Here is a 27,753-nt window from a genome sequence, read left to right as displayed (position 1 = left end):
CTTGCCCCCCAAGTCTCTATAGCCCCAAAACTCCAGGGTAGGATGTCTCACCCATAAAGTCCCCCAGGGTAATATCACATCCACCTCTAGACCTCCAGGACAGAGCCCTGGGTCTGGTGGCCAAAATTCCAAGGGTCTCGGGGTTCACACCTCTTAGAGGACGCTGTGTAGCGGGAACAGGCTTGGCCATCCCAGGCACAGTAGGGGTCCCGGGCAAGGCAGCAGTCGGCACAGGCGGCCCCATATGCCTGGCAGCGGTGCAGGCTCAGGTGTGTGACGCCCACGGCTGAGGCCACGTACAGTTGTTGCTGTGGGCAGGGGTAGGAGCTTGTCAGTTCCCTCCCCATAGCCAACCTTCCTTAGGAGCCAGTTGGGCCAGGCTCCTCCCCTTCTTGTTCGGTGCCTCAGTGTCCCCATCTCTTTGCCAAGGGCTTGACCCCAAAGTGAAGCAGCCTCCATCCCTACCCTCAGCCCACCTTGCCAGAACTCACCCTCTTGGAAGAGATGGTCATGGTCTTAACAGATGCTGGGTCCTAGGAGAAGAGAGGGATTAGCTTATGACCCTGGGGACCCCCTTCCTGTCCTGACCTGGAGGTCTGAGGTCAGGAGGTGGCACTGAGGAGAGCCATGGTGAGGAGGACAGGACTGGGTGGTGTCACACCCACCTTGAAGACCTCCACCTCCTCTAGCATGAGCTCCTCCATCTCCTGGTCATCCTTAGGCAGCACAATGACCTTCTGCACTGTCCCGCGGTCTGGAACGGGCCGGGCAGGGCCTCAGTGGGGCTGAGGACGCTGGGAAAGGGGCACCAGCCTCAGCCCCTTCCCCCACCAGGGCCCAAACCCCCCAAGGGCAGTGGAGTGGGAGAGCTCTGTGCCAAGGTTGAAGAGTTGCCCCCAGATGACGGGAAGAGGTCTAAGGAGACTGGCCCTGGATAAGGGGGAGTCACAGCTAGAGTCTGCTCCTCTGACCCCAGACCCTCATTTTGGGAAGCTGCGAACAGGCTGCAGGAAGTGTTCCCTTATGTTGAGGGCTACTGGAACAGCGGTGGGTGCAGTTTGCATGTGCACACGAGAGCATGTGTGTCAGTATTTGGACCCAGGTATCCTGGAGGTGTCTGGCTCTGTTCTCCCTCTTTCCGCCCAAACATGGGTCCCCAGGCACCCAGTGTCCCTGCTCTCCCGGCCACCAGGGATAGGGATGAAAATGGGGTTTCGCCATCCCCATTCTCAGTTATCCTGGTAATAGAGAGAAGCCTCCAAAGGATGAAGGTGGCAGAGCTGACATTGACAACCCTGTAGTAACCCCCTAGCAGGGCAGGGCCCAGCCCTATGGATCAGTACCCTCCACCCAGTGGGCCCAGTGTGGGAGGGGCCGGGAGCAGCAGTGGGTACCTGTGCCCAGGAAAAGCACCTCATAGCGCCCGTCGGCTGCATCCACCTGGTCCACGGCAACAGTGGTGAGACGGTAAGGAGAGCCTGTGCGGACCACCAGGGGCCGCCGCTGCAGAGGGTAAACGGCCTGGTACATGAGTGGGTGGGTGCGCATGAAGTTGATCACTTCATCAGGATAGTCCTTGGTGGATTTCATGGATGGCGTGAAGGTTCCACCAGGGCACTGCAGGCAGGTGATGAGTGTCAGGCCCAGGCTGCCCAGGGCACCCTGGACCCATTAGCTTCAGAAGAGGTCTCCGCTCTCTCTGTCCCCACCAGCTCCACCTGCTCTGCTTCTCAGAACACCCATCTGGGCTTTTGCCCAATACCCAACCTCTCTGCAGGTCCTGCACCAGCTGAGGACCCAAGGTCTCACATGGTCAAATCCCATGGCCATCTCCCCAGCTTCATGTGCCATGACTTTGTGGCAGCGTTTGGCAGAGCTGACAATGGCCTTTCTAGGTCCTCATCCCCACCCGCTCGTCTCCTTCCTCTGACTGTTCTTCCAGTGCACCACTTCCCCAGCTCCACCCCTGCTCAGCAGGACTGCAGGCACACCCTAGGCATGTGATCAGATCACGAAGCTCTCCTGCTTAGACTCCCGCAGTGGTCCATGTCACACCAAGATCAGGTGAAGCGCCTCCCACTACTGCAGGGGCTCCTGCTCACCCCCACCTCCAGCCTGCCTTGAAGACTTCCCTACAACTTTCAGCTTCCAAACAGCCTCCCAGAGGGAGCAGCCTGCCACACCCAGCCACCATCTTTGTTTCAGGATCCTAGCTGGATTCTTTCACAGCCCGACACTGTGTGTAAACGGTGGAGTCTTCCTTACGGTGTGTTTTGTTTTAACTTCAGCTTTATTGAGGATGAATGGTGAGTTTATATGTGTGTATGGTCCACCTCCACCCCCGCCCCCGTCAACTTGGCTGTGAGTGCCACGATGGTGCGGCCCATGTCTGCAAAGGGCCTGACCCAGCACAGTTCTCGTGGAAAGAGAGGAAAGGGAAAGGTGGAGTGAGTGGGGTCCTCACCGTGCCGGGCCGTGGGTAGGGCATCTTCCCTGAGAAGGGCATCCATTGGTAGTTGGGGCCCTCCTTGTGGGCAAAGGGCCCATTGAAGACCATGCGAATGTCAGCCATGGAGTAGACACACACGGCAGAGCCTCGGAACACAGAGCTGCGGGCAAGGCAGGCTGCTGCTGCGGGTGGGGCAGACCCTTGGCCCAGGGTCCTCCCCAGCCTGCCCTCACCCACAGCTCCCCACCAGGATGGGGTCCTCCACAAATCACAGCCCCCTACTCAGCCACACCCTGCCACTGCCGGCCCCAGCCCCAGTCTCACCCCGAGGAGGTAAAGACAGCGTAAATGACTGGGTTCCTCACATCCTGGGTCTGCTGGACAAACACATCCTCTGGGGACAGAAGGAGAGGGAGCTGGGAGGGTACCTTGGCCACGAGCCCCAAGGCCCTGCCCACTCCTGGGTGGGGGGCACCAGGCTTCCCCTGACCACCCATCCGGCCGCCATCCCCTGCAGTAGCCATAGGCCCCCGCCCGCCTGCCGGGTGCTCACGGAGCTCGTCAAAGTGGGTCTCGATGCCATCCTCGCCTGGCACAGAGCAGACCAGCCTTGCCTTCAGGAATGTGCTCCACTTGTTGACCAGGCAGCAGTGGCCGCCGTCATCATTCTGGGGGGCAGGGGGCAGGGGCTGGGTCAGATCAGCTCACTCACCTCAAAGACCCTGCCAGAGCAGGGCTGATGGAACCAGGACTGGGCCTGGGGAGGGGGCAGCAAGGGGCCTCATACCAGGCAGATCCGCCCGATGCGGGCATACACGGCGGGGCTCTGTGGTGCCTCCGCAGACCGCTCACGGAAGAAGAAGTAGAGCTTGTCGTCGTTGCGCTCGGCGCTGTCAGGGATGAGCTCAGCGTGGATGAAAGAAGGGTCTGCAGGTGTGCAGGCGTCAGTGAACCGCACCCTCCTTGGACAAAGCCTCTTTCCCGGGCCAGGTACAAGAAGACCCCCGAGTCTTCCCGGGATAAGAAACTACCCCTGCTCCAGCCAGTCAAGGGCCAAAAATTCTCCCATGAGTGTTTCTTTATGATCTCTGTGCCGCACCCCAGACATGCTGCCCACTGGAGGTGTTGTGGGCTCTGCTCACCATTGAGCCACCGGGAGTTGTACTGATCCGTGCGCATGGCCGTCTGCTTTCCAAGCGTGCGGAAGATGGCCGCGTCGGTGCCCATGAAGTCGATGTACACACCTGCATAGAGCTCCTCGTCTGTGGGTGGGCCAGTGGGTCAGTCATGGGGACGCCCTTGGCTAAGGCCGGTGCACAGCACACATGACCTCCAGGGCAGGGTCCCATCTCCCCCTCAGGTTCTCCAGGGCGATTGTATCAGTGGGGCGTTGGTGAATGTTTTAACAACTGGCTCTGGGAGGACTGGGATTAGCAGCAGTTGGCTCTGATTAGCAGCCAGAGCCAATTTCTGTGGTGTAAATACTCCCACCATGGCTGATCTCAAGCTGCTAACCTGAGGTCACTCACTGAAAGTAGAGTTGGGAAGACCTGCCAAAACCATTGTCTAGTGTTTCCACCCCGTAGATACGAGAAATGTAAATAATCTCAAGAACACAGATAATAATCAAATATAGTGAAATAATTAGCAAGTAGTGAGTTTTGAGTATTTTTACCTTTGTTTTTAAAGTAATTTATTTAACTGTAAGTGTATATAATTTACTTTCTAACAATAGCTGTGTTTAGTAGCTGGCTCACAGAATACCTGAAAATTTGAACAGAAAATTTGACAAACACACTGGCTCCAGCACACCACTCCAAGTCTTCCCTCTAGACTCGCCCAGGGTAGGCCCTGTCTTCCCCCAACGGACTCCCTGGTCTGGACCCTGCCATCCAGCTAGGACCTTCTTACTCACCAAGAGGGAGAGGATAATGCCCACCCTCTGCCTTTCCCAGGCTTGGAGGTGGCACACTGCCCAGCAGCTGCTGAGAGGCAGACTCAGTTGGGCAGTCAGAAAGCAGGCAGACTGCAGGGACCTGGGTCAGCAGTGGCCTCACCCAACCTGGGGGTAGGGGCAGCAGCTGCTTCTGAGGCCCCAGGCAGGACTCCTCCCCAGAGAACATTCTCCCAACTCTCCCAGACACTTGGCCAGACCAGAAACAAACTCCCCAAGCTGGTCTCTGGGCCAGGACTCTCCATTGGTGCTGCCTTGTGGGCCTCTCCCAGCCTGCCAGACAATCCGAGAACACGCTATGGGACCACCGCCTCATACCACCCTCAGTACAGACTCCGCTTGTCTTCTCTTCCAGGAAGCCTGTGGCCAGGAGGGTTCTGGCCTTTGCATGGACCACACTGTGGATTTCAGGGTAGAATCTGCCCCCTGCGCCCACCACACCCCCATTCGAGGGGATGGATGGAGGCTCATACCACCTAGTCTCTGCCCCTCTGCGCACACTGGGGTCTGGTCTGTACCCTTCCCCTTGCCAAGTGGGACCACATTGCGGGGGTGATGGGGGGGGCAGGTTTCAGACACAGCAATTTCATGGTCTCTTCCCTGGGGTAAAGTGTTGGTGCCATGCTCCCTGCTCCAGAGGCAGAGGTCACACCTTTAGGCTTTAGAACCAGGGTGGGGTGGGAGCACTCACTGATGAGGGCTGAGGCTGTGTCCAGCTTGGGGTCATAGGGACACTTGCCCTTTCCTGACTCGAGTTTCTCAGGCTCCAGGTAGAAGATGTAATCCTGCAAGGCAGAGAGGGGCCCGGCATCATCCAAGCCATCCCGCACACGAAAGGCAAGGGTCATCAGGCTCCCAGGGTGAGAGCAAGCCCCCAGGGAAACCCTGAAGCCACCCTGCTTCACTCCCCAGATCTCATTGGGTTTTAACTCTATCTTGCCAGGTCTCCCAGGGCAGGGCGGTGCTGAGGGTTCCCAGGGAGGTGCTTCCTGGTCTAGATCTCAGATAAGACCTGGGAATCATGTCTTGGAGGACTCTGCTTCGGGGACCATGAGAGGGGCATCAAGTGGGCTTACAGGGGCTGAAGCCCCTCCATGCCAACTCGTTCAGGAAGATTCTGGCCAGGGCCCCCTTGGGCCACAGAGGTACAACTCTTTGAGCTGTGGCTGCCTGTCTTGGGCCATGAAGGGCAGGGTTACTGGCCAAAGGCCTGGGATCCTGTCCTTTGCCATCAGGTCCCACCAGGCCAGAGGGCTCTGAGGTTATCGTGTCGCCGGGTTTTGTGCCCTACCTGTGGTCCTCAGGATAGACTAATAGGCCAGGGCCTTTTCCCTGCCCCTCAGCAGAGCCCCCAGCTCCACATGTCTCCACAGGGAGCCAAGAGCTGAGGGGTCCAGCCCAGACCACATGGAATTCACAAAGCCCCCCCACCCCATGCCTCCCAACCCATCCCTGAAGATGCTAGGAGGAAGGCTGGTGAAGGCACTGGGCAGGACGAGCTCATGAGAAGGTTAAGGGAGGAAGAGGAGAGAGGCACAGAGGCAGGAAGGAGGTGGCAACAGGTGGCAGGGATGGTGATGGGAAGGTGTACACAGGCCTGCTTCCAGTTACACTCTGCACACATGACTTCCTGCACACATGGGGCTGCACACACAGCTCGGCACGCATCACTGCCAACACACGGAACCCACTGTTCACACCCTGGGCACACACACGCAGAGTCTGAGCGGCCCCACTTCTCAGCACTCCCTGCCACAGACACGCGAGCTCAAGTGACCACTTGCTCTATCACTCACCGGCAGCCCCTGCCCCCCTGCCCGCCCCTGCCCAGCCCCAGCGCCCCCCAGCCCCGGCCCAGTCCCTCAGCCCTGTCCTGGGTCAAGTCTAGTAGACACACAGCTCTGCCCCTCCCACCCCAGGGGTTAACCCGTGCCCCAAGTGAGGCATGGGGCATGGACACCTAAGAGCTATGTGTCAGGCTGCACACATGTGCCATTTTCCCACGCTGGGTGCTAAGTAAGTTGTGGGTAGGAGAGTGCCCAACGCGTGCCCACGCATGTCTACACACGTGTTCTGAGGGCGGAGGCATGGCTGTCCCCAGGGCTCCTGTCTTTCCCACCTGATGGCTTCATGATTTCTTGTCACACTGAGGCTGACATGAGTCCAACTGGGAATGCCTTCAGAGGCTGAGGGCACTGCAGGGGAAGGAGTGGGAGGGGGGCACAGAGGTGGACGGAAGACCCGGGGGAGGCTGGCCTGGGGTGCAGGCTCCTGGCTGGAAGGCCAGGCCCAGGATGAGTTCGGTTCAGAGGCAGTGCTGCCTGGCAAGAGCCTGAAGGGATGAGGCCCACCTGGCGTGGGGCTGTGGGCGTCGGGTGGAGGGCACCATCGGTGGCTCTGCTGCCTCGGCCTCTGACCACCTGCATCTGGGTCCAGGGTGTGGCCTGAGAAGACGAGGAATACGGGTTAGAGCCAGGGGTGGCAGGGGCTGGGGGAGCGGGCTCGGGCTGCCAGCTTCTCACACCACACATGCCAGGAACACATGGGAGCACCTGAGCCCCCAGAGCACATATATGCACCCCTGTGTGAACACATACACACAGCTGGGGCACACCTGCACACACCTGTGCCCCTTAGGTCCAATCGTTCTCACACACTCCCTACAAGGTCACACCAGCTCACACGCATGCCCACATGGAAATGGAGGAGGGCAAAAGCAGGCAGGGTGGGGCAGAGCTGAGGAAGGGGCAGCTCTCCCCCAGGCCGTATGGCAGAAGCTGACCCAGGAGTCCAGCCTCCTGATGCTGAGGCCCCCGCCAGGCCCTCTGGCTTGGCTGCAGGGGCACCGTCCACATATGGAGGAAGCGCTCACTGCATGCCAGGCACAGTGCTAAGACCTCTGAGAGCGTTAGCTCACTGCCTCCTCCTCACACCGACCTGTGAGAAAGGCAGCTATTAGCCCCATTTTCAGGAGAGGAAACTGAGGCTCTGAGAGGTGGAAGAAGTCACTCACCCAAGGTCACAGGGCCGGGAAGTGGCAGGGCTGGGGCTCAAGCCCATCCTCCCATCAGAACCCTGGAAGGTAGCTATCAGTGGGGGCAGCACAGGGCCAGGGTGGGCGAGGCTTACCTGGGCGCGGCGGCCGCGGTTTACATAGGTGCACATGGGGTTGTAGGCGCCGGTCCCGCACACATACAGGTGTGTTCGGTTCCAGGGCTGGATGAGCCTGACGAAGTTCCCGCACTCACCCTGGGGCCAGAGGGAAAGCCAAGGAAGTGCCCAGATGCCTGCCTGGCCCCAGTGCCTTCCTGGAGTCCCCTGCCCCCGCCGTCACCTTCCCCCACCCCACCTGTGGCCCCACCGCACTCACGTTGCCATCCTTGCCTGAGAGCACACACTCCTCAATGCGCTGTGGGGAGGCTGCCCAGTGGATCTGCCAGAGATGGAGGTCAGAGGGCCCGCTGGAAGGGCCCCCAGCCCTGGGGCACGCGTCCCTCATCTCCCCACCACATCTGGGCTGGCCCTTACAATGAGGGGCTCGCGGTTGATGTCATGCAGGTCCAGAGACAGCACGTAGTCCTTGCTGCCCACATACATGCGGTCGTGGTCCTCGTCCTTAAGCAGGATTCGGTAATCAGTTGTGTTGAGCAGGAAGTTGAAGAAGTGGGCCGTGCCTGTGGCCTTAAGCTCTGTGGGCAGAGGGCAGAGCAGCAGTGAGGGCTCTTGGAGACCATCCACCCATACCCGCTTTGACAGAGGGGGTAGCCCCACCACACGGTCATCTTAAACCCCCAGCTTCCCCTCCAGGGCCTGCTGGGTTCCCTCTCTAGTCCCTGACATTCTGGGAGGAGAACGTGGGACAGTTGGGCAGGCCAGGGAGGGGGCCACACCCAAAGCCGGGGCCCTGATTCATCGGCAGCCCAGCCAGTCTCTGGGTCCCAATGAAAGGGCAGTGGGCGTGGGCCAGGGTGTGTGATGGCATCAAAGACTCTCTGCTCAGGTGGGGAGTTAATGTTCCCGTGCTCAGGGTGGGGCCAGCTTCCCACAGGGGCCTAAAAGGGTTAATGAACAGGGGGGTGGGGTGCAGGTGCAACCAGGACAGCTCACAAATGCTGGCACAGAGCCAGGGAGCCCTGTCCTCACCCCAGCTGCCAACAAGACAGAGAGCAAAGCTGGCACACAGCAAGGTCCCCACCTTGCCTGAAGCAGGTTAGCCAGGACACCGGAAAGCCCTGCTGGAGCCAAACTGCCCAACAGACCCTTGGGCTTCCCCCAGACCCCACAGGGTTGCTGATGGTGGAATCCTCAGGCCACTCTGAACCATCCAGGAAGTCTTTCCCAGGAAAGAAGCCCTCCCCCTAGTGCTGCAGCATCCCCAGGGCTGGCGACAGGGTCCAGCTGAGTCCTCAGTTTCCCTTCTGTGAGTCTGGCAGCCCTGGCCCTCTCACCCTCAGGTTGCTGAGGGAAAGTCCTCCTTTCTGGGGATGAAAGACAGGAGGAAACTTGGCTAATGATAGGCCAATGACAGAGGACTCCAGGAAACTTGGGAAGCTTCCTCTGGGAGAGGGAGTTCCGAGGGGTCCCCTTGGCAAGTCCCTCCTCCACCCACCCCCAGCTAGTTTTAGCTCCGCAGGAGAGAAGAGATTGCAGTGAGGGTGATGAATGTTCACCAGCACAGGAGGCTTGAGACGGCAGCACACAGAGGAGTATGTGTGCATGCACATGGCCCAGGCATACACACACGCACATATGTGTCCTACATCAGAGGACGCATCCACCACGGGGAACTTACACATCGCATCTCCCTGCCCCACATCTGGTAACCCATTTCACAGGTGGGGCTATCAAGGGGGAGGTCTGGAGAGGGAGAATCTGAGCCCTGGGATCTGAGGTCACTGAGAGCCATAGATGCTGCCTGAAGGTAGAACCAGCAGGTGGCCCCATCCCATTTAGTCAAGGCCGCTGTCTCTGACTGGCCTGGCTGACCTTGACCCCTGCTGTGTGCTGGAGACCCGGGAATGGAGCTGGAGGGGCTGTGCCTGAGAGCAGCTCTGAATGGGAGCTTCAGGATGTGCTGAGATGGGTGTGTGAGGTGGGCTGGGAGCCAGGGGAGTCCCACAGCAGACCCAGAGCCCACATCTGAGGGCTGGGCAGGGCAAAGGCCTTGCCCTGCCCAGCCCTGACTATGGCAGCAGGAGAATACAGGTGATGACCTTGGCCCACCACTGGGACGCAGGGACGCCAAGGGATCAAAGGGCCGATCCCTGCCTGGCTACAGCCTCATCAGCGGTGCCTCTGAAGTCCTAGGCAGGGCAGCCTGAGCACCTGTCCTGCACCTGTTGTTGGGCCACTCGGAGTCCCCCGCCTGGCCACCCGGCCATAGTGACAACAGGAAAGTAAACACTACCCCCCCCGCCCCGTCGCCAACCCAGGGCCAGGAAGTGTCCAGAGAGGAAGTGGGGCTGCCAGCAGAGCCCCCCCAGGCTGGGACAGCCCGCCAGGGGTTATTTATACCCTGGCTGGGGGCATGGCCTTGACTGTGCCCTTACCCGTCCTGCTGGGCTAGGGGGCATTTGGGGGGCAATGGGGGGAAGGGAGGCGAGGCTGAAGTGGGCACCTTCAGACACAGACACCTAAGGTGAGGGGAGCTCCAAATATCTAGCCCTAGGGATGCAACCAGCCATAATGCCTACCTTCCCATCCCCGCCTAGCCTTGGGTCCCTATAATCCAGACCCTCCCCCTCTACAGTGCCACACGACCCCCAAGTCCAAGTCCCCCTCCCAAGTACAGACAGAGGAGACACCATTCAGCAGATGAGGCAACTGAGACCTATGTGAGGAGCAGGAGACCAGCCTTGATCTGACATCCTCCCTCTCAACTCTCCGTGCCTGAGCCCTTTGGTAGAGGTGGGAATGGAGGGAGCCTCTTACTTAGCCATCCAGTACCTATTATGTGCAAAGCCCTGTGCTCATTAACATCCAAATCACAGATGAGAGGCACAGAGCAGGGAAGTGACATGTCAGTGTGCATGGAGCGTGATATTCCCACCCAGGTCCATGGCCTTTTGGGCTAAAGGAGGGTCAGGTGCTGGCAGAGCCAGTCCTGGTGGTGGGGACTGCCTGTTGGAGGGCCGGGGCCGGAAGGTGACTCGTCCTCCATTGACAGGGCACATGACTCAGGACCCTCGGGACCCCTCCCAGTGGCCACGGGATATGGCGTCAATGGCTCTGTTGTCACAGGATGTGATGTTTTGGTCTCTGTGGAAACTAAGGTGGGTGTGGGGAGCCCCCATAAGGCTGTGTGGGGTAGGAAATGGGTGGGAGCAAGGGGGAGGAATCTCTGGCTCTGGCATGGGCTTCATGACCCCAGTTGCGGTCTCGGAGCACTCATTTCCCTCATGCCAGATTGTAGTAAAGAATTCAAATAAGGGTCCCCATGACAGCCCTGCACCCCCAGCTCCAGACACGAAGACTGAGGCCCAGAGAAGAGTGGTGCTCACCTTAGGTCACAGGGTGAGGAGTGAAACTGGTGTGCTGTCCCACCTCCTCACTCTGCCGCAGGGTAGAGGAACAGGGGGCCTTCACTCCTCCAAGAAGCCCGGGTCAGGGCAGATGGTGGTTGAGTAGCCCTGGGCATCCTGCTCTGACACCTGCAGTGTCAGCAGGGCTAGAGCTTACTGGCCCTCAGCCCCACTGAGGAGCAGGGACTTGGGCCAAGGGGACCTGGGGGCCTGAGGGGGCATGGATGTGGGGGAGCTGACACGGACTGAGGTTGCTCCTGTCCTCAGGCCAGTCCCCACCCCTGCTCCACTTGCCCCAGGCCCAGCTCTGATAGCAGGAGTGTCGCCCCTCCCCCACCCCCAGGACAATACAGAAGGAGGGGCTGGGGCACAACCAAAGGCTCTGTGGGTGTCAGGGATTCAAGTTTGTATAAGCTCCGACCTTGGGGAGGGAGGGTGGTGTGCCTGAGTGATGCTCCAGGGAAGAGCTCCCCACCCCCATGCCCTCATCCAGGCTGGGCACAGGTTGGGTGGGGTGACATCCGGGAAGGCTTTTCCCGTCATGGGGAAGGAAGAGCCTTTTCTGGCATCAGACACCTCATTTCCGCAGTCGTTTCCAGCCTCTAGCACTCTCCCATGGCCATTAGACACTAGGGGTCCTGGCCCAGAACGGCCTGGCAAAGGTCCAGAGGCAGGAATTTTCTCAGTGTAAAGGAGGCTTAATCCTGGGGGTCTCTGTTTCCTCCTCTCTGGGAAGCAGCTGATGATGCCTTACTTTAAAGGAGGTGGTGGGCGAGGACAGCACTGAGGAGGCGTGTCTGCAGCCCTCACCCGCAGACCCCGAGTGGGCGGCCCCCGACCCCTGCTGCCTGTCTCTAGGACACCAGGTCTGCTTGCCAGTGAGGCAGGGGCTGCTGCAAAAGGGGGGTCTTGGATCAGAGATGGGTACCCCGCCCCCTTGGTTACAGCCTTACAAAGCAGCAGGCCCTGACGGACAGGGTCACCTCCCTGGGCTGTGCTTGGGTACTGGGAGGTGATAGACAGGTCCCGGCAGCTCAGCCCTGACCTCTGACTTCATGTGGGCTGGTCCAGCCTTAATCCCTAAGATGAAGAGAAGTGAGGTTGGGGGTGAGGGGTGGGGGTGCTGGCCGGGGTCTCTGGTCAGTACTTTATCCCCCTGCCCTTCTGAGGAGGGAAACTGAGGTGGATAAGGAGATGGTAGCAGTGGCAGCAGCAGGAATGGCAGGGTCCCTCCTGGACACTCCCATGGGCTCTAGGGAGGGTTGGCCCCCGGCCCCTTTACCACTCCCTCAAGCTGTGAGGGGCCCCAGAGGGAAGGCCCAGGGGCTGGGCTGACCCACTGGCTCTCGGCCTAATCCTCTTTTAATGAGCGGCCAGCCGGAAGGCCTCAGCCCCTGGCCACAGCCTTGTAACCCTGGAGCCCCAGCCAGGCGAGCTGGGGGCAGGGCCTCCCTAAAGCCTTTGCATGCACCTTTCTCCCTGCTCAGCACGTCCACCTTACTCGTACCTCAATGCCAAGACTCCAACCCTGGCCAGGCCAATCCAGGGCCCCAGCATCTGCCTTGACATACCAGGGTGGCATCTGCCTTGTGCTCCCATGGACCCTCTCCTAGGCATTTACCATTTGTTCAGGTCCAGGTCCCACATGGGGCTGGGCAGAAGAGGCTGTCACCTTTGATTCAGAGGCTGGCTCTCCCAGTCCCACCTCCCACCCCATTCCTAGGGATGTTCTAGATGGGAACCCCTAGAAGCCAGACCCAGGGTTTTGCCTGGGGCTTAAGCTGCCTCTTCGCTGGGGGGTAGGCTCCAGGTTCCTCTGGCCCCAAGCCCCTCAAAATCTGTCCTCTTCAATCCCATCTCTGGATCAAGCTGTCCAGATCAGAGACCCAGAAGCCTCCCTAGGAGGCATCCATACTCGCCCCTCTTCCCCCTAGGCAGGTGAGCCAGGTCAGTGCCAACAAAACCAATTACAGCCGCTCTCACCCAATTAGCAACTAATTATGGCCTCATAGTCCATTCAACATAATTAACATGTAAATGACTCCACGTGTTTATATTCAATAACGGCTCTGATTGAATTTAATTTAAAAGTCTGAACTGGGGACCCGGTTACCGTATTTCATCACTTAAAGCTGCCACTTTCTGGGAATGTCAGCTCCTCCAGGGGAGAGGGACCCAAGGCCAGAGTGAATGGTGGAGGGGCAGGTGCCAAGACACTGGCCCAGCGCTGGAGAGGGTAGAGATGATTGTAGTCCCTGCCACCCTGACATGCCTATCCCAGGGGTGCGGGGAGGTGGTGAGGTCAGAAGAGCCCCCAGTGGGACCCACAAGATGGGAAATCCTCTGGAACAAGGGGCCCCTTCTATAGGGCTACTGTAAACATCGCAGCTGTTCAGTAAACACCAAGCTGGAGCCGAGCTGGAGCAGCCCAGCTGGGCTAAGCTCTGCTGCAGGCTTCCCTCCCATTTTGGGGGCTAAGGGCTGGGGGTTGGGGGTTGGAGGTTGGGGGTTGGGGCCTGGGGCCTGGGACCAGCAGGCCCAGGCGTGCTGTTCCCACGCCCGTTCCGCCCCAGCGCCCACCTGCTCCGCCCAGGAGAAGACAGGCTGGGGGCACAGCTCATCCTGACCCGGGAAAAAGCCAGGTGGGAAGGGGCAGCAGAGTCACTCCCTGGCACACAAACCTGGTGGACAGCAAAGGTTCTACATCTCTCCCCACTAAGGATGTCCAGTGACTTTAGACCATTGTGTCCCAGCAGGTAGGGAGCCCTCCAGCCTCGGTGCTTCCATTGATCCCTGCCCAACCCCAGGACCACATGGTGCCTGATTGTTCTAGGTCTGGGCTGGTGGCTCAGGGGGCCAGGACGTCCTACCTGGACCCAAATGGCATGCACGGCTGCCTAGGAGGACACCTTTGGGCATCCGCAGTCCAGGCAAAGTTCAGAGCTCTTGCCCAGCTTGGAAGACACAGTGTGGTCAAGGAGGCTGGCTTGAAGGGTCAAGGCGGACCCTGAGCCTGGGGTGGGAGGAGGGGGCCTGGGCTAGGCAAGCAGTTCACACTGGAATGCGCCCCAAGAAGTCGGAAGGGGGTGAGAAGAGGGGCTCGTCCTGAGGGGAGGGTGGCACCAATCCATTTCTCAGGTGGGCAGAGTGTATCAGAGCCTCCAGTTCCACAGGCCTCGGGGAGCCCACCCCTCCTCCCACATTCCAGACCTGGCCCGGAAACCCCTCACTCCTTCCTCCACCACCTCCTCCTCCCTGTGACTGCAAAAGACAACAAACTCTCCATGGCTCACTAACTCTGATAAATCAACCAGACGGACAGGCCAGGATGGGACCAACAGGCTGGTGGGTGTCAAGACCCTCCCCCTGCCCTGGGCCCAGCCCCCATCTCTGCCCTCCTCAGACTCCTGGGGTCCCTGCAGCCCCTTCACATCACCCACCCAGAGATTCCCAGGATGTCCCAGACAGTCTTAGCGCCCCCCCGCAATATTCAGATGGGGAAACTGAGGCACCGCACAGACAGATGTGTGCTCAGGGTCAGCCTTGAGGGATGTGGTGAGGCTGTGTCAGGACTCCAGGCATGACTTAGCTGGTCGCCAGTCCAGAAAGGCAGCAAGTACTCCACACAGACCTGGTGCTAGGACTGGAGAGTGCTAAGCAAAATGACAGCGTGAGCAGCCTTGAGCAGAGGAGCCTAGAGTGCCACCCATTCCACCTCAGGTGCTGCAGGAGCCCAGGAGGCCCCCACATTCTAGCTGTTGCTCTCCACTTGTAGTGTAGGACTGACAGGAGTCACCCAGGCTGGTGGACCAGCAGGTCCACACAGTGGACTCTGCCCCTGGAAGGAAATAAGGGCATCAGCACTGAGCCCTAAATGGGAAGAAACAAGGCTCTTGGCTGGGTGCAGAGACCTTAGAGGAAAGAGCATGTCCGGGTAGGAAGCCACGGAGCGATCATGGTAGTGATGGGAGGAGATGCAGACAAGGGGGGATCAGGGGAAGGAAGGAAGGACGAAGACTGGGGGAAGGGGGGTGGAGCTGAGGCCTCACGCCCCAAAGGCCTCCTGGTCCCTGGAGGGGCCTGTTGCTTTGGGGCTGTCTCTGCCCTGCAGAGATATAGCAGATAGGCAATACTTGCCAGCAGCCCCTGTGAGAATGCCACAGGTCAGCCTAGCTGAGCCTCCCTCCGCCACGGGCTGGCCTCCTGGAACCTAGGCCAGCAGCCACCGCCCAGACCCCATTCTTTGCCAGGTCAGGATCAGTAAGCAACCCCAGGAGGCCTCCACCCTCTCCCAGGGGCTGCTCAGCAGCCTGGGGGGCAGGGGCCTGCAGGCCTGCCAAGCTCAGGCACCCACGTGAGCTGGGCTTTGGATTCAGATCGGAGCCTTCTGGCATCCAGGCCTCTGGCAAAGGCCCTCTTGCTATTTCTAAGAAAAATGCAGCAGGAATCTTCTCTGCTTCTCCAGAGCTCTAAGGGCTCCCTTGAGGCAGGGCTCAGATTCCCAGGACAGCGCCAGGTCAGGCCAAGAAAACATACTCTCGGGCCAGTCATGTAGATGCCCAAGTGAGCAACCCAGGCCTGGTCACCCCTAGCACAAGCTGTAGGAACTAGAACAGTGCAGGGTGTGGGGTCGGGGGGGTTGCGGGCTGTGTCACTGCAGCAGATCGTGGGCCCCAACCAGACTGGGACACTCATCTCTGGGAGAGCCCCCTCCATGGCATCCCTTCCCCAAATGCATTATCTTTTTCCCAGTATGTATTTGGTACCTCTGCCATGAAAAAAAGAGCTCAAAAACCACAAGGAGAAAGTGCAAACTCTATATCCTAGCACCAAGAGCAAGACTCCATCCAGCGTCTCGCCCTTCCCCAACTGCTGCACCGCACACACCCCACCTCTGCTCCTGCTCTTCCCGCTCCCAAAATCTCCCTTCCCGTTTGTGATGTAGCCTCCTCCACAAATCCTGTCCAGACACCCATGGTAGGCATCCTCCTCGTCCTGACCCCACTCCATCCACAGGGCTCAGGGTCCCTCTTGCAGTCCTTTCCAAACACCATCTGCTTTACCAAAGGTTAGAAATCTAGAGGGAGAGGTGAGGCAGTACGGACTCCTGGGGCACCCCCAGGAACAGCCCTCTGAGGGTGTCTGCCACCCTCAGAGTAGCTCTTAGTTTCTAAGACTTCCTTTGCCAGAGCCATAACTGTATTCACAAAAAGTTAACGCACAGGGCTTCCCTGGTGGCGCAGGGGTTGAGAATCTGCCTGCTAATGCAGGGGACACGGGTTTGAGCCCTGGTCTGGGAAGATCCCACATGCCACGGAGCGGCTGGGACCGTGAGCCACAACTACTGAACCTGCACGTCTGGAGCCTGTGCTCCGCAACAAGAGAGGCCACGACAGTGAGAAGCCCACGCACCGCAATGAAGAGTGGCCCCCCACTTGCCACAACTAGAGAAAGCCCTCGCACAGAAATGAAGACCCAACACAGCCAAAAATAAATAAATAAACAAAACAAAACAAACAAACAAAAAAGCCAAGCATTAAAAAAAAAAAAAAAGTTAATGCACAAAACACAATGAAGTCAGCACCATTTTTGCCCCCATTTTACAGATGAGGCAGCAGGGACACAGACGGACTTCACTACGCAAGGTCTACCCATGGCCAGGATGCAAGCTAGGCAGTTTGAGACCTCAGGATGCCGTTTCCATGGGGCCACTGCCATCCCTACCTTACATGGAGAAACCGGGGGTGGGAGAGCCTAAGCTACTTGTCTTAAGATCACACAGCTGACAAGGTAGGATAGAGGTTTGCCTGCCTTCAGGGCCAGCTCTCTCAACCACCACAGCACCACCTCTTCATTCTACCAAATTAAGTGTCCCACCGCCTGCCCTGGGGGAGGAGCGGGAGGTCTCCCTGGAGTCAGAAGCCAAGTACCCACGGCTCTGAAGACACCCTCTGGACTCCCCACCACCTCTGGAGAGGTCACAGGGTTGGAGGTGCACACACACAGGTGCAGACAGCCAGGAGCCCACTCTGAGGCCGCCACCTCCCAAGCCACAGGGTGAAAGATGCCTTTATGGGCCAGGATGAGATTTTTATCTTGGTGGTTTCTCTTTAAATTCTTTACGATTACGAAGCAGTGGGGGCTGCCAAGGAACATGATTTACTCCTTGAGCATGCACCAGCTCCTCACTCCGTGCCAAGGGAAGCTGGAGCCAGGGAGGGAGGGGTGGGCATCGTGCCAGGGAACCAGAGACAAGGCCTGTGCTAAGAAGGCCCAGCCAGTGGCGGTCCCATCTGAAGCTTGGCTGGACCTGGAAGGACCACAGCTGAGAGCCTCCGGCCCTGGCCTGGCTGACCCAGGCTGGGCCTCAGGCAGGCTCTCCGCAAGCACAAGGACCTGCCCCGCTCTCTCCGAGGGCTGATCCCTGGCCAGCTGAGGGGCAGCCAACCAGCACCCAGGACCTCCCAACTCCCAAAGCGGCCATTTCCAAGTTCCCTCTCAGGAGTGAGGCGGCTCCCATTTCCAGGAAAACTGAGATCCGAAACGCAGGGATCTCGGCTCAAGTTCATGCTTTGGGTCTTCCTTCCTCCCTCATCAGGCTCATCCTGGAATACCCACACCTCCCCAGTTTGCTAGCTCCAAGTCCCCCTGTAGCTGTCAAAGCCACCTACCCAGCTCCCTGGTGCCACCCCTGGCCTCCAAGCTCCTGGGCCTTCTCACCTGTCCCTCGCAATCTGAAGCTCCAAGCCTGTTTGGCTGGCCAGGGAGCCCCCCTGGTGGGCAAGCCCCACTCCTCACACCATGCAGTCAGGCCAGCTAAGTCGAGGCTTGCTAAAGGCCCTTCCAATTCAATCCGTATTCACCCCATACTCACTCCCCCTTGGGTGAAGTAAATAGACTGTGACCCTTCCTAACCTCCAATCTCCTCATTTCCTAATAAGGAGACCTGGCGACTTTGGTTCTCGAATGCCACACGCAAATGATGTAAGTGGTGGCACTGTTATGGGCCCAATAGCCCCAGAGGCTCAGGAGCTGGGCTGAGGAGGGCTGGTGGGCACTGACCAGCACCAACCCGTTCACCCTCCACCTGCAAAACGTCCTTCCCAAAGAGCAAGCCAGATACACCCAGACTCTTGAGAAGGTTGAACCCCAGGGCTGCTCTGGTCATAGAAGCCCTTTTCACTCCTGGACCCTGGTTTTCCTTCTCTGAAGGGAGAGAGCTTCCTAGAGGACTCTGATCAGTGGAGGGGCTGGGGTGATGGACAACTGGATTCATAGGAAATAAGCAAACCCAAGTGCTGTTTCTCCAGTGGTAGAGAGCACAAGAAGACTGACCAGTGCGAACCCAGCCCTTTCCTTGGGAAGTGAGGCTGGGCAGGCTAAAGCCGGCACTGCAGGGTCCTAGAGCTCGAGACCAAGCCCGAGCCCAAGCCCATGGAAGAGGGCTGCGCCTGCATCCCCAACCTGCCCTCCACCCCCAGTCCTGGGACAGGTTCAGACATCAGGCAGAGCCAGGCTCCATCTTAGTCCTGCTCCTGAGTGACCCGGGAAAGCCTCTGGGTCTGATTCCTCACAGGATACCCAGGCAGTCCCCCTCCCCAGGCCTTGGAGGGACTACCACTTGGTTATCATCATGGGTACCTACTGTTATTTCTATTATTTTCATCTTTCCTGACCTCCCCTGGCAAGGTGACCTTCCATTCCATCTCCTTATTCCGGCCTCAGTTTCCCCAGTAGCCCAGCCACCTCATGTCATCACAAGACCGCTTTCCCCCTCCAAACACCTCTTGGCCTCAAGTCCTGGCTAAAGCCAGCCCAGGCAGCAGCAGTGTATTGTGGGGGTGGCTTCCTGGGAAAAAGTAAACATTCCCCAAGCTAAACAAAGGACCTGGCAGGGCCCTCACACCTCCCTCTGCAGTGGGAGGTGGTACCCCAGGGCTTGGACCATCTCAGGGTGGGGGAAGGGAGAGGTTTTTTTCTCCCAGGCTTGGCCAGTGACTCTGGGGTTAAGGGGACTCCAGGCCCAGGCAAGGATAGGTGGTAAAAAGAGGGCCCCAGGCAAGGATAGGTGGTAAAAAAAGAGGCTCTCTAGTTGTAAGCATCCACGAGCTCTCAAAAAATAGCTCTCCTGCTCCTGAAAATCCTCCTCACTTGACCCCTCATTTCTGCATGACCTTGGCTGTGCTGCTGATGGAAGCTCAGCAGATGGGCCATAGGAGTCTCCCCACTCTGACTGAACCCTAGGTCCCTTCTCCCTTAAACCCTCTCTCAGCTTTAGGCCTGGCTGGGGTGCCCAGGCGGATGGGCAGGCAGCAAGCCCAAGCCTGGCCCAGTTCCTGCCTTTGTTCCTTTATCTGCCCTGGGCAGTGCGGCCCCTCATACCAGAACCTCCGGCTTAGAGGGTCTGATCCGTCTAGGCCGGAACTAGCACCTCCCAACTGCAGCAGGACCCAGGCAAGGGAGGGGATGTGCCTAGGGTAAGGGAGGCCCTGAGGCCTCGTATGGCAGCCGCTATATCCATCCAAGGCACAGATGGAGAAACTGAGGCATGAAGCCACAGTGACCACCAGTGTTCCCAAGAGCAGCCCTCTCTGTGCCCCTCTTGTATATACAGGAGGAGAAGCTTCCCCCAGCCCTGGTCACAGCCAGGCCAGGGTCCAGGTTCTGTAGGTGTTGGTCTCCATTCTCACTCCACAAATGATCAGTGAGGGCCTACTCCTCACTGAGGGCCGCATCGTAGGCATGAGCTGCCTGAGACCATCCAGCATGAGGGGGGATAGGGGTGCACAGGGCCTGGTGCACAGTAAGTGCTGAGCTCCCAGGAGGCACCGGCCAGCTGGGTGTCCATTGTCTTTTCAGCCACTTTGTCTGTGAGCACCCCATCTTGTTCACTGCACAGTCCCCAGTGCTCAGCACAGGGCCTGGCACATGGCAGGTACTCAAGAATCTGCTAAACTAAGCATAAAAGTAGGACAGGAGATCAAGTAGGAAACAGAAAGGTCATTCAGGACAGGGAAACCTGCCCGTGCAAAAGCACAGAGGCCTGGGGATGGGGTGGCCCCAGGCAGCCAACAGCCCCACCCCAGGCTGCCACAACAGTCAGCGCCACAGGCTGGCTGCCAGTGAGTTGGGCTTTTAGTCACTGTGGGTGTCAGCTTCAGAGCTAACTGAGGGGGAATCGACCTGGCCGATGTGGGCTTCAGGCGTCGGCAAGGCCAGAGCACCAGCACTATTTCTGGCCTCTCCTCTGCCTCCTGCCTGACCGTGGCCCTGCCCTTGCCTGATACTCGGTTTCCCTCTCTGGAAAAAAGGAACAAAAGCCTTTGCCCCTTTGCCCCTGCAGGTCCAAGAAGGTTTAAAAGGAGTGTACAGAGACCCTCCCAATATCTTGTTTCTCCTGCTTCCTCTCATGGGTCTCCAGGGTGATGACAAAAGTAATACCCAGAGTGGACGTCTTGGTTCCAGGATCCCAGGGGTGCGGAAACCAAGTCACCTGCCCTGCCCCTGTGGGGGGAGGGGATGCTCTATTCTCCCTGCTGGCACCATGGGCTTGGAATGGGGTGAGAGGGGGACCAGGCCCCTTCAATATTTATTAATCAGCTCCGAGGACTTCCACCAGGAAAGGGTAGAGATATCAGCAGAATAAGTATCTCACCTTCTTAGGCCTAGGAGAGGAGTTGTCTTTTACAACCCAAACCAATCAACTCTTCTGCCCATTTCTCAGGCCCTGTGCAGGACTCCTTCCAGGCACATCCTCAGAAATTCACTCCCCACTCCCCCATCAAGTTGCACAGGTAATATGGGGCCAGGAGAGGGGCTCTGCTGGGGGACATGGGAACATGGTGAGGTAGGGGCTGGGCCTCAGCCAAGCCTGAGGAAGGAAAGGTTGGCCCAGCCTTTCACCCTTATAAGTGCCTCCGGAAATCTGGTCAGCCAGGGCTGAGTCGGTCCCACCCAGGGCAGGCAGCTGGACCAAGTGACCCTGGGCCAGAGGAGGGCCAAGGCTGAGAACTCAGCGGTGACCCCAGGTCCCCCAAGCATGGCTGCTGTCCCTTATCCCAGGCCGAGGGCAGACTCTTGGATCATGCACACCTTCGAGGAAGTGGCTAGTGAGTGAGCCGTCGGTATGCCTGGAGAGCGTGTGTGGCACGCGTGTTCACCTGCCTAGTGGGTTAGCTGCAAAGGTGGTGGAGCCAGTGACTTCAAGCAAAGTGCTCACTGGGGATGTCAGGCCTGTCAGAACAGCACGTGCTCTCCCTGAACTCACCGGGTGGTCTAGTCTCTAGTCACAGCCAAGAGCCCCCTCCCCAATTCCTGGGAACCCCTCTCACGTGGAGACCCATAGGAAGGTTCCTCAAGCACCCACAGCCCAGCAGAGCAGGTCCTGCTCCTCTAGCTTTCGGAGGCCTCAGTGTCTGCCCTGATTGTCTCACCAGGCAGGGCAGGACCAGTGGCAGGGAAGGGCTTCTGTTTGTTTTGTTTTGTTTTTTTTTTGTGGTATGCAGGCCCCTCAGTGTTGTGGCCTCTCCCGTTGCGGAGCACAGGCTCCGGACGCGCAGGCTCAGCGGCCATGGCTCACGGGCCCAGCCGCTCCGCGGCATGTGGGATCTTCCCGAACCGGGGCACGAACCCGTGTCCCCTGCATCGGCAGGCAGACTCTTAACCACTGCGCCACCAGGGAAACCCAGGGAAGGGCTTCTGCAAACACAAGTTTGAAAGGCAAGACACCTCTGTCACCCCAGTTATCACACAGAGGGAGATGCTCTGCAGACTCAAACCCAGAGGCCACACATTCTGGCTCTAGAAGCGGTCTGGGGACTTCCCTGGCGGTATAGTGGTTGAGACTCCATGCTTCCACTGCAGGTTCAATCCCTGGTCGGGGAACTGAGATCCCTCATGCCATGCAGCCAAAAAAAAAAACAAAAAAAGCAGCAGCCCAGACTCAGGACCCTTCTCCAAATATCTAAGTAGTCCAGTTTCCAGCTTTTCCCAGCAAGTCACCACCTCCTTTGTCAGCCCCAACACACCCAGTGTGACCCATGTGGCTGCACAATTTGTCCTTTTTTGCTCTGACCTCTCTTCTCTCTCCTGTGCAACAGGGCCAAGTGCTCTGGACAGAGAAGGATGCTGGGGAACAGCAAGGCAGCCTCTTACCTTTAAATGAGAGCCGGACCCGGGGCATGGCCGGGAGGTAGTCCTGGGTTGGGGTGGCTGGCCAGGCCCCAGTCAGTAGGGAAGCCCAGAGGAGGAGGCCAGCGACAGGCATTGTGGGAGGGGCCTAGGGCCCAGAAATCAGGCAGCCGGCTAGACACCTGGGAGGGGGAGCAAGATTGCAATGTGTGAGGCAGAGTGGGGTATCCTGCCCTACCAACATTTCCCTGTGTAATTCTGCCCAAGGTGCCTCAGTTTCCCTATCTGAATAAATAGGGCGATGGGTGTCTCCTTGCTCACACCCTCAGACTGGGCCCATGAATGGCTCAGTGTGAAAACCTCATATTCTTTCTTGTCCCAAACAATGGGTCTAAAGACCAGCCACTGAGTGCAGCCTAGGGTCACCAGGACTAATAGGCGCCATGGGAGACTCAAACCCTCCCCGCATCACAGCTTCCTGACTTCCATTCACAGTGCTCAGCTCAAGCAGGTGATCTTACAGCCCTCTCTAGTTCCCTTGCATCCACCCCCAACCCAACGGGCTGTTCCTTCCCTCTCCCACTTCAAGGAATGAGGGAAAAGATGGGTCCAGTCCTGCTGGCTCCAGCCAAATCTCTCCTTCTAGTATAGGAAAATCTGAACCTGATTATTGGGGTTGGGAGCATGAGGGAGTGGAGGATGAGTGAGACACACATAGATGGCCTAGAGTGAGAGAGAGACAGCAGCCAGAAAAGGAGAGTCAAAGAACAGTAGGGTCTACTTTTACTGAAATCACAGCAGGAGGGATCCAGGTCAGACATACAGAAGGACTTCCTGCCAGGAAAATTTCCAGCTCTGCCTACAGAGGGCAAAGAAGGGGAGCGAGGACAGCCAGCAGGCCTGGGGCAGGGTCTGAGCCAGCCTCAGTGTCCCCTGCAGAACTCCCATACCCCCAGCAGGCCCAAGTTTCCATACAATGTTTTTCAAATATTGTCTCCCCAGGCAGACTGGCTGTTGGGTAAACGCAGCCCAGCACCAGTTGTCTGAACATATTGCTCCCTCCAGGCGAAAACCAGTGCCAACTTCCCAACCGCGCCCCCCCCAACCAGATGCACTGGGGGTGGGGGCACCAAGAATGACAATGTGAGCCCCATCCCCCAGATCTGTCTGACCTACTTCCTTCTCCCATGGGAGACAGGACCCCAGGCCCACTTCTAGGACCCTGAGGTGGGGGTGGGGTGTAAGAGGTAACGTGGCCTGTTAATCCCCTGCACTGGCTAACACATACTGAGGCAAGGCCCAGGCTCCACATCTGACTGTCCAACCCCACTCGACAGACCCTGATGCCCTCCCTAGCCCACCTCCCCCGAGACCTTGCCTCTCCTGCCAAGCAAACCACTGGTGGTTCCTCAGACAGGAAGTGCAGCTTCAGGCTGACTGACCCATTCCCCATGTGGTGCCCTCTGTGGGAACACCCTCTCCTGAGTGCCTGACACACCTCTCATGTTCCTTCCAAATCCCCCATCACAGGTGCTCCCTCCTAGGGAGGATGGCTGAAGGAAGGAGGGGAGAATTAGAACCAGTCCTTCCGCCAGTCTGCTGGGGCACAAAGCTGGTGCTGACTGAATGGCAGGCCCTGATGAGGCGGGCAGGCGGAAGAAAGGGCTGTGCAGCTACCAGCACCCTGGGGTTCACCTGGGAGGCCCCCACTAACAGTTGTGGATATACACACGTCCACACTTACATGCCCACACTCGTCCTTACAAGCATATGTTTGTTCAAGAACTTGACCTGCTAGTGGGGTGGGGCTCAAGGAAGCTGGGAGACACTGTCCTGGCTTGGGAAGGACAAGATGCAGGCTGGGTCCCTTAGAGAGCTTTGTTCCTCTGTATCAGGGGGCTCAGGGTGACTTGCCTCCTGTCCTCCCTGTGACCTCATTTCTCCTACAGCCATTTTCATGGTGACAAGGTCAGGGTCACCAAGGACAGTGGTGGAGTCCCCCAAGGTGTCCAGAAATGAGGAGGGCTTTGCTCCACTGGGCCCCTACAGGGACCTCCCACAATGCTTTGGCCCTTTAAAAGGGTGAATAGGGGATGTTCAAATCTGTTGGGGCCTCAGGCCCAAGTCTAGGCCCCCTCCTTGGCAGCCTGGGGGGTGGAGGAGAGAAGGAGAGGGAAGGAAAAAGAGGAAGAGAAGGACAGAGAGAGGAAAGGGGAGGGCATTTCCACAGTTGCTTCCCCTCTGCCAGCCCCTAGATGCATTCCACCCAGCCCCAGCCCCGGAGAAGCCCCCAGTCTGGCCCAGCCCAGGTGGGTGGACAGAGAAGGAACAGCCACCGCCACCTGGGAGCCCACCAGGAGGAGAGCAGAGAAGGAAGGAAGGAAGGAAAGAAGGCTGGCGGGAGGGAGCAAGGGAGGGAGGCAGGCGGGAGGGAGGAGGAGAGAGGGAGGAGAGAGGGAGGGACGGAGGAGAGACGTTCGAACAAAGAACCGAGGAGCTGGGGCTGGCAAGGGGTGCAGGGAAGGGGCGGCCAGACGAGGGGGTCTGGAGGCACCTGGGGGTGGGGCAGGGGGCTAGGAGGTCGAATTGTCCAGACTGATCCAGACTTCTCAGGCTTGGGGGGGGTGTGGGGGACAGCCTGCCTCAGGGAAGGAAGGTTGGCTCCTTCGAACTGAGAACAGCCTGGATGGAAGGGAGGCAGGAGCAGGGGCTGCGGGGGAACATGGTGAAGAAATTATTAACAGCACTCCACCCCCCACCTAGCTGCTCTCATACTCCCCCCAGCAGACCAGAGCTCCTTCCTGACTCCTTGGCTTCCCCCTCCCCCAACACCCTATGGACCAGGAAGCGGAGACACACCAGCATAGCTAGGATTGAAACCCCCCCTTTCATGGCCAGGGTTTCCCAGTCAAGGTCACCTGGCTTCGCTCCATCTTCCCCTTCAAGGTATTCCTGGAGCGGCAGGGGTCTGAGGCTGGGTTCCTGGCCTCCTCTCCCCAACCCCCTGCACTTCTGGGCCTGGCTCCTTCAGAACTGAGGGGCAGCAACAGGGGTAGGCGTGCCCAGTGTCCTCACCTTCCAGGACACCTTACCCCAAGGGTCCAGGCACACTCCCTATGCAGCCTGGGAAAAGGCTCCAGCTCCATCCAACCCCCTGGACTGGAATGAGCCTACCAACCTCTGGGTGCAGTTTCCCTATCTCTCCAACTAGGACAGGGGCTTCTGGGAGACAATCTGTATGAATTCAGGACAGGAACCCCCAACCTCCAGAGCAGACACATCGGTGCCTTCATTCCCCCCCTCCCGCCTCCCCCAGGTGTTCATGGGCTGGTGTTCACAACACAGTTATCTCAAGAATTAGAAGTTATTTATCCAGCCAGGCCTCCAGACCTAGCTCCAGCTGACCCCTCCTGCCAGTCCTGCCTCATTCCTGGGCCACCTTGACACGTTCTGGTCCCACCTGCTCTAAGCAAGTTCACCTAGCTCCTAGTGTCCCCTGCCCACTTAACCACTGGGGCCCCAGCCTGCCCAGATCGGGGGCTTGACTGCAGGCTCTCCCAGCTCACTTACTCCCCACATACAGCAGGGCCCCTAATCCAAGCAAGACTCCCTGCTGGAAAACAAACCCAAACTAGCAGCAAAGGGTCAGGGGGCTGGCACAGAGCTGGGAGAAAAGCCTTGGGGCTGGCAGTCCTGCCCTGTTGATCTTGGAGACCCTCCACGTGGGGGCTGCCAGTATAGCGCTTCCCTTCCAGCAGACGATCCCCAGATCCGGACACTGAGGCAGGGCAGGCGTACCTACTGGGGAAGAACGCTGCCTGAGGCGTTAGTGGGAGAGCTCAGCCAGGAGAAAGGGCATGAGGCCTCCCGCTCCAGGAACAAGGCGGTGGAGGTGTATGGGAACACCCACCCACCCACCCAGAACCTTTCACAGAAAAAGTTGCTTTGCACACTGGTGACCCCGCAGGCCACATCCTCCACACATCTCCACATCGCTTCGATGCTGAGGGTCGGGGCAGCTCGGCCAGGTATAGGCACCCACTCGTCTGGTCACCCCTGCGTCCGCGGAAAGCCCCCTGGCTCTCTGAGCTCCAAGCCCCGGACACTTGCGCAGAGTTGCAGTGCCGCGGGTCCCAGAGGGATCGCGGGGTGGCCCGGCTGCCTGACCGCTCCCTCCCGGTTCCCGCCGCACTCACCTCTTCCACGGCGGAGGGGCCTGGGCTCCCGAGCAGCGGCGGCGGCGGCAGCAGAGGGACTCCCGGTTGAGCCGGTCCGCGCTAGCGGCCCCCCGGGGCCATGGCCCTGCCCGCGCCCTCTCGCCGCTGTGCCTGAGCCCGGGTCGGGGCCGCGGCCCCGGCTTAACGGGTTCTGCGGGCTTCGGGCGCGTCAGCAGTCGAGGCCCCGGGCCCCATCCCGGGCCATGGGAAGGCTCAGGGGCGCTCGGGGCCGCCTCCCCCCGGGTGGGCTGCGGGCGCCCCCTGGCCGGCGCGCCGAGGGCGCATTCCCCGGAGCGGGGCGCGGGCGACGGCGCGCGCTGGGCTTCGGGGAGCTACGCTCGGCTTGGCTCGGTGGCGCTGTGCTCGCCTGGTCTCTGGACTGGGGCCGGCCGGCCGCGCTGGGCTGCGCTCGGGGGTCACCGGACCGCGGCCGTACCCTCGCTCGCTCGCTTGCTCTGGTCTCGCGGCCGCCCGCGGGACGGGGCGCTCGGAGCCGCGCGGTGAGAGCCGGCAATTGGCCGCCCGTGGGCGACATTTGCATAGCGCGGCCCCGCCCCGTCCGCCCCGCCCGGCCCCACCCCCAGGGCGGGACCCGCCCGGCCGCCGTCCCGCCCCCTCTCCACCTGTCCGCGGGCTGGGCTCGATGCTCCCAGGCGGTGGGGCAGCCTGCGCCCAGGGAGGCTAATCGGCACCCCGCGCCCCCGCCCTGGCTTCGCAGGCGGCGCCCCCGCCCCGCCCTGGCTTTGTCTATCCGTGGATACACCGCGCACACCGCGCCTGGTGTTTACCCGAGCACTCAACTCCCTGGCGGGAAGGGCAGACGCGCCCGGGAGCAAAGAGCCTGCGCTCACCTGCGCACCCCCTGCCGTGTCCCTCCTTCCCACTCGCTGCCCGCCATGCCTGGCCCAGCGTGAGACCCGCAGCTCAGGGCCCGGGACTGCCCGGGCCGCTCAGCAGGTGGCAGTGCAGCCCCTGGGACGGCTGGCATGGCGGGACCTGCCCGCCGCCTCCAGCCCAAGCCAGGTCAGCCTTACAGCTCCGTTCAACCGCTGTAGAGCTCCCTGAGACGCCCTCAGCAGCCGGTCCTATTTCAAGCCAGTAGCCCCACGGACCCACCCCCTTACAGTTCCATACCCCAGAGGAGACGGATAGGGGTTCCTAAAAGGGACATTGGCTTTCAAATGGCCTCCTGATGAACTGAGGGCCCTGCAACTGATCCGAGGAAGGGACCCTCCAGCCAACCTAACCCTACTCCCAAGGCCGTAGCCTCACCAGCCAGGACCACAGCCTCAGCCTGGCCCCATGCACTTTGCCAAGGTCCCAGTGGGCATAGGACCTCTTTGTCCTCCTTCTCCTCCCTCTTCTCCTATTCCCTCCCCTTCCTCCTCTATCCTTTCTATTCTTTCCTCTCTCCTCCTCTGCCCTCCCCTTCTCTTCCCCCTCTTTCCTCTCCCCCTATTTTTCCTTGTCTGCTTCCTCCTT

The 27,753-nt window shown here is 59.4% G+C and overlaps 1 protein-coding gene across 10 annotated transcripts in view; it reads right to left on the bottom strand.

The window, feature by feature from the left end:
* The window catches only part of SEMA3F (semaphorin 3F), a 29,493-nt gene extending 2,728 nt beyond the window's left edge, over positions 1–26,765 (bottom strand). The window contains exons 1-16 of one of the 10 annotated variants that reach the window (XM_027098767.1): positions 26,251–26,763; positions 22,079–22,236; positions 7,932–8,092; positions 7,774–7,836; positions 7,533–7,652; positions 6,755–6,847; positions 5,095–5,188; positions 3,592–3,711; positions 3,237–3,376; positions 3,003–3,117; positions 2,774–2,843; positions 2,465–2,609; positions 1,395–1,617; positions 666–754; positions 492–533; positions 151–308 (exon numbers count right to left, since the gene is read on the bottom strand). In XM_027098767.1, coding sequence (XP_026954568.1) covers positions 151–308; positions 492–533; positions 666–754; positions 1,395–1,617; positions 2,465–2,609; positions 2,774–2,843; positions 3,003–3,117; positions 3,237–3,376; positions 3,592–3,711; positions 5,095–5,188; positions 6,755–6,847; positions 7,533–7,652; positions 7,774–7,836; positions 7,932–8,092; positions 22,079–22,190 — 1,745 coding nt within the window. In that variant the 5' untranslated portion in view covers positions 22,191–22,236; positions 26,251–26,763. Of the gene's footprint in view, positions 1–150; positions 309–491; positions 534–665; positions 755–1,394; positions 1,618–2,464; positions 2,610–2,773; positions 3,118–3,236; positions 3,377–3,591; positions 3,712–5,094; positions 5,189–6,754; positions 6,848–7,185; positions 7,307–7,532; positions 7,653–7,773; positions 7,837–7,931; positions 8,093–10,903; positions 11,054–22,078; positions 22,237–24,608; positions 25,944–26,250 lie in introns of those variants that run through there. The other 9 variants (XM_027098764.1, XM_027098766.1, XM_027098762.1 and 6 more) reach the window with 9 other exon arrangements.
* Between the last annotated feature and the right edge of the window lie 988 nt (positions 26,766–27,753).

This window comes from Aethalodelphis obliquidens, unplaced genomic scaffold (assembly GCF_003676395.1).
Source record: "Aethalodelphis obliquidens isolate GAN/ISIS:26980383/991018 unplaced genomic scaffold, ASM367639v1 scaffold125, whole genome shotgun sequence".
In the NCBI taxonomy this organism is placed as follows: domain Eukaryota; kingdom Metazoa; phylum Chordata; class Mammalia; order Artiodactyla; family Delphinidae; genus Aethalodelphis; species Aethalodelphis obliquidens.
This window is presented reverse-complemented; position numbering and strand designations above follow the sequence as displayed.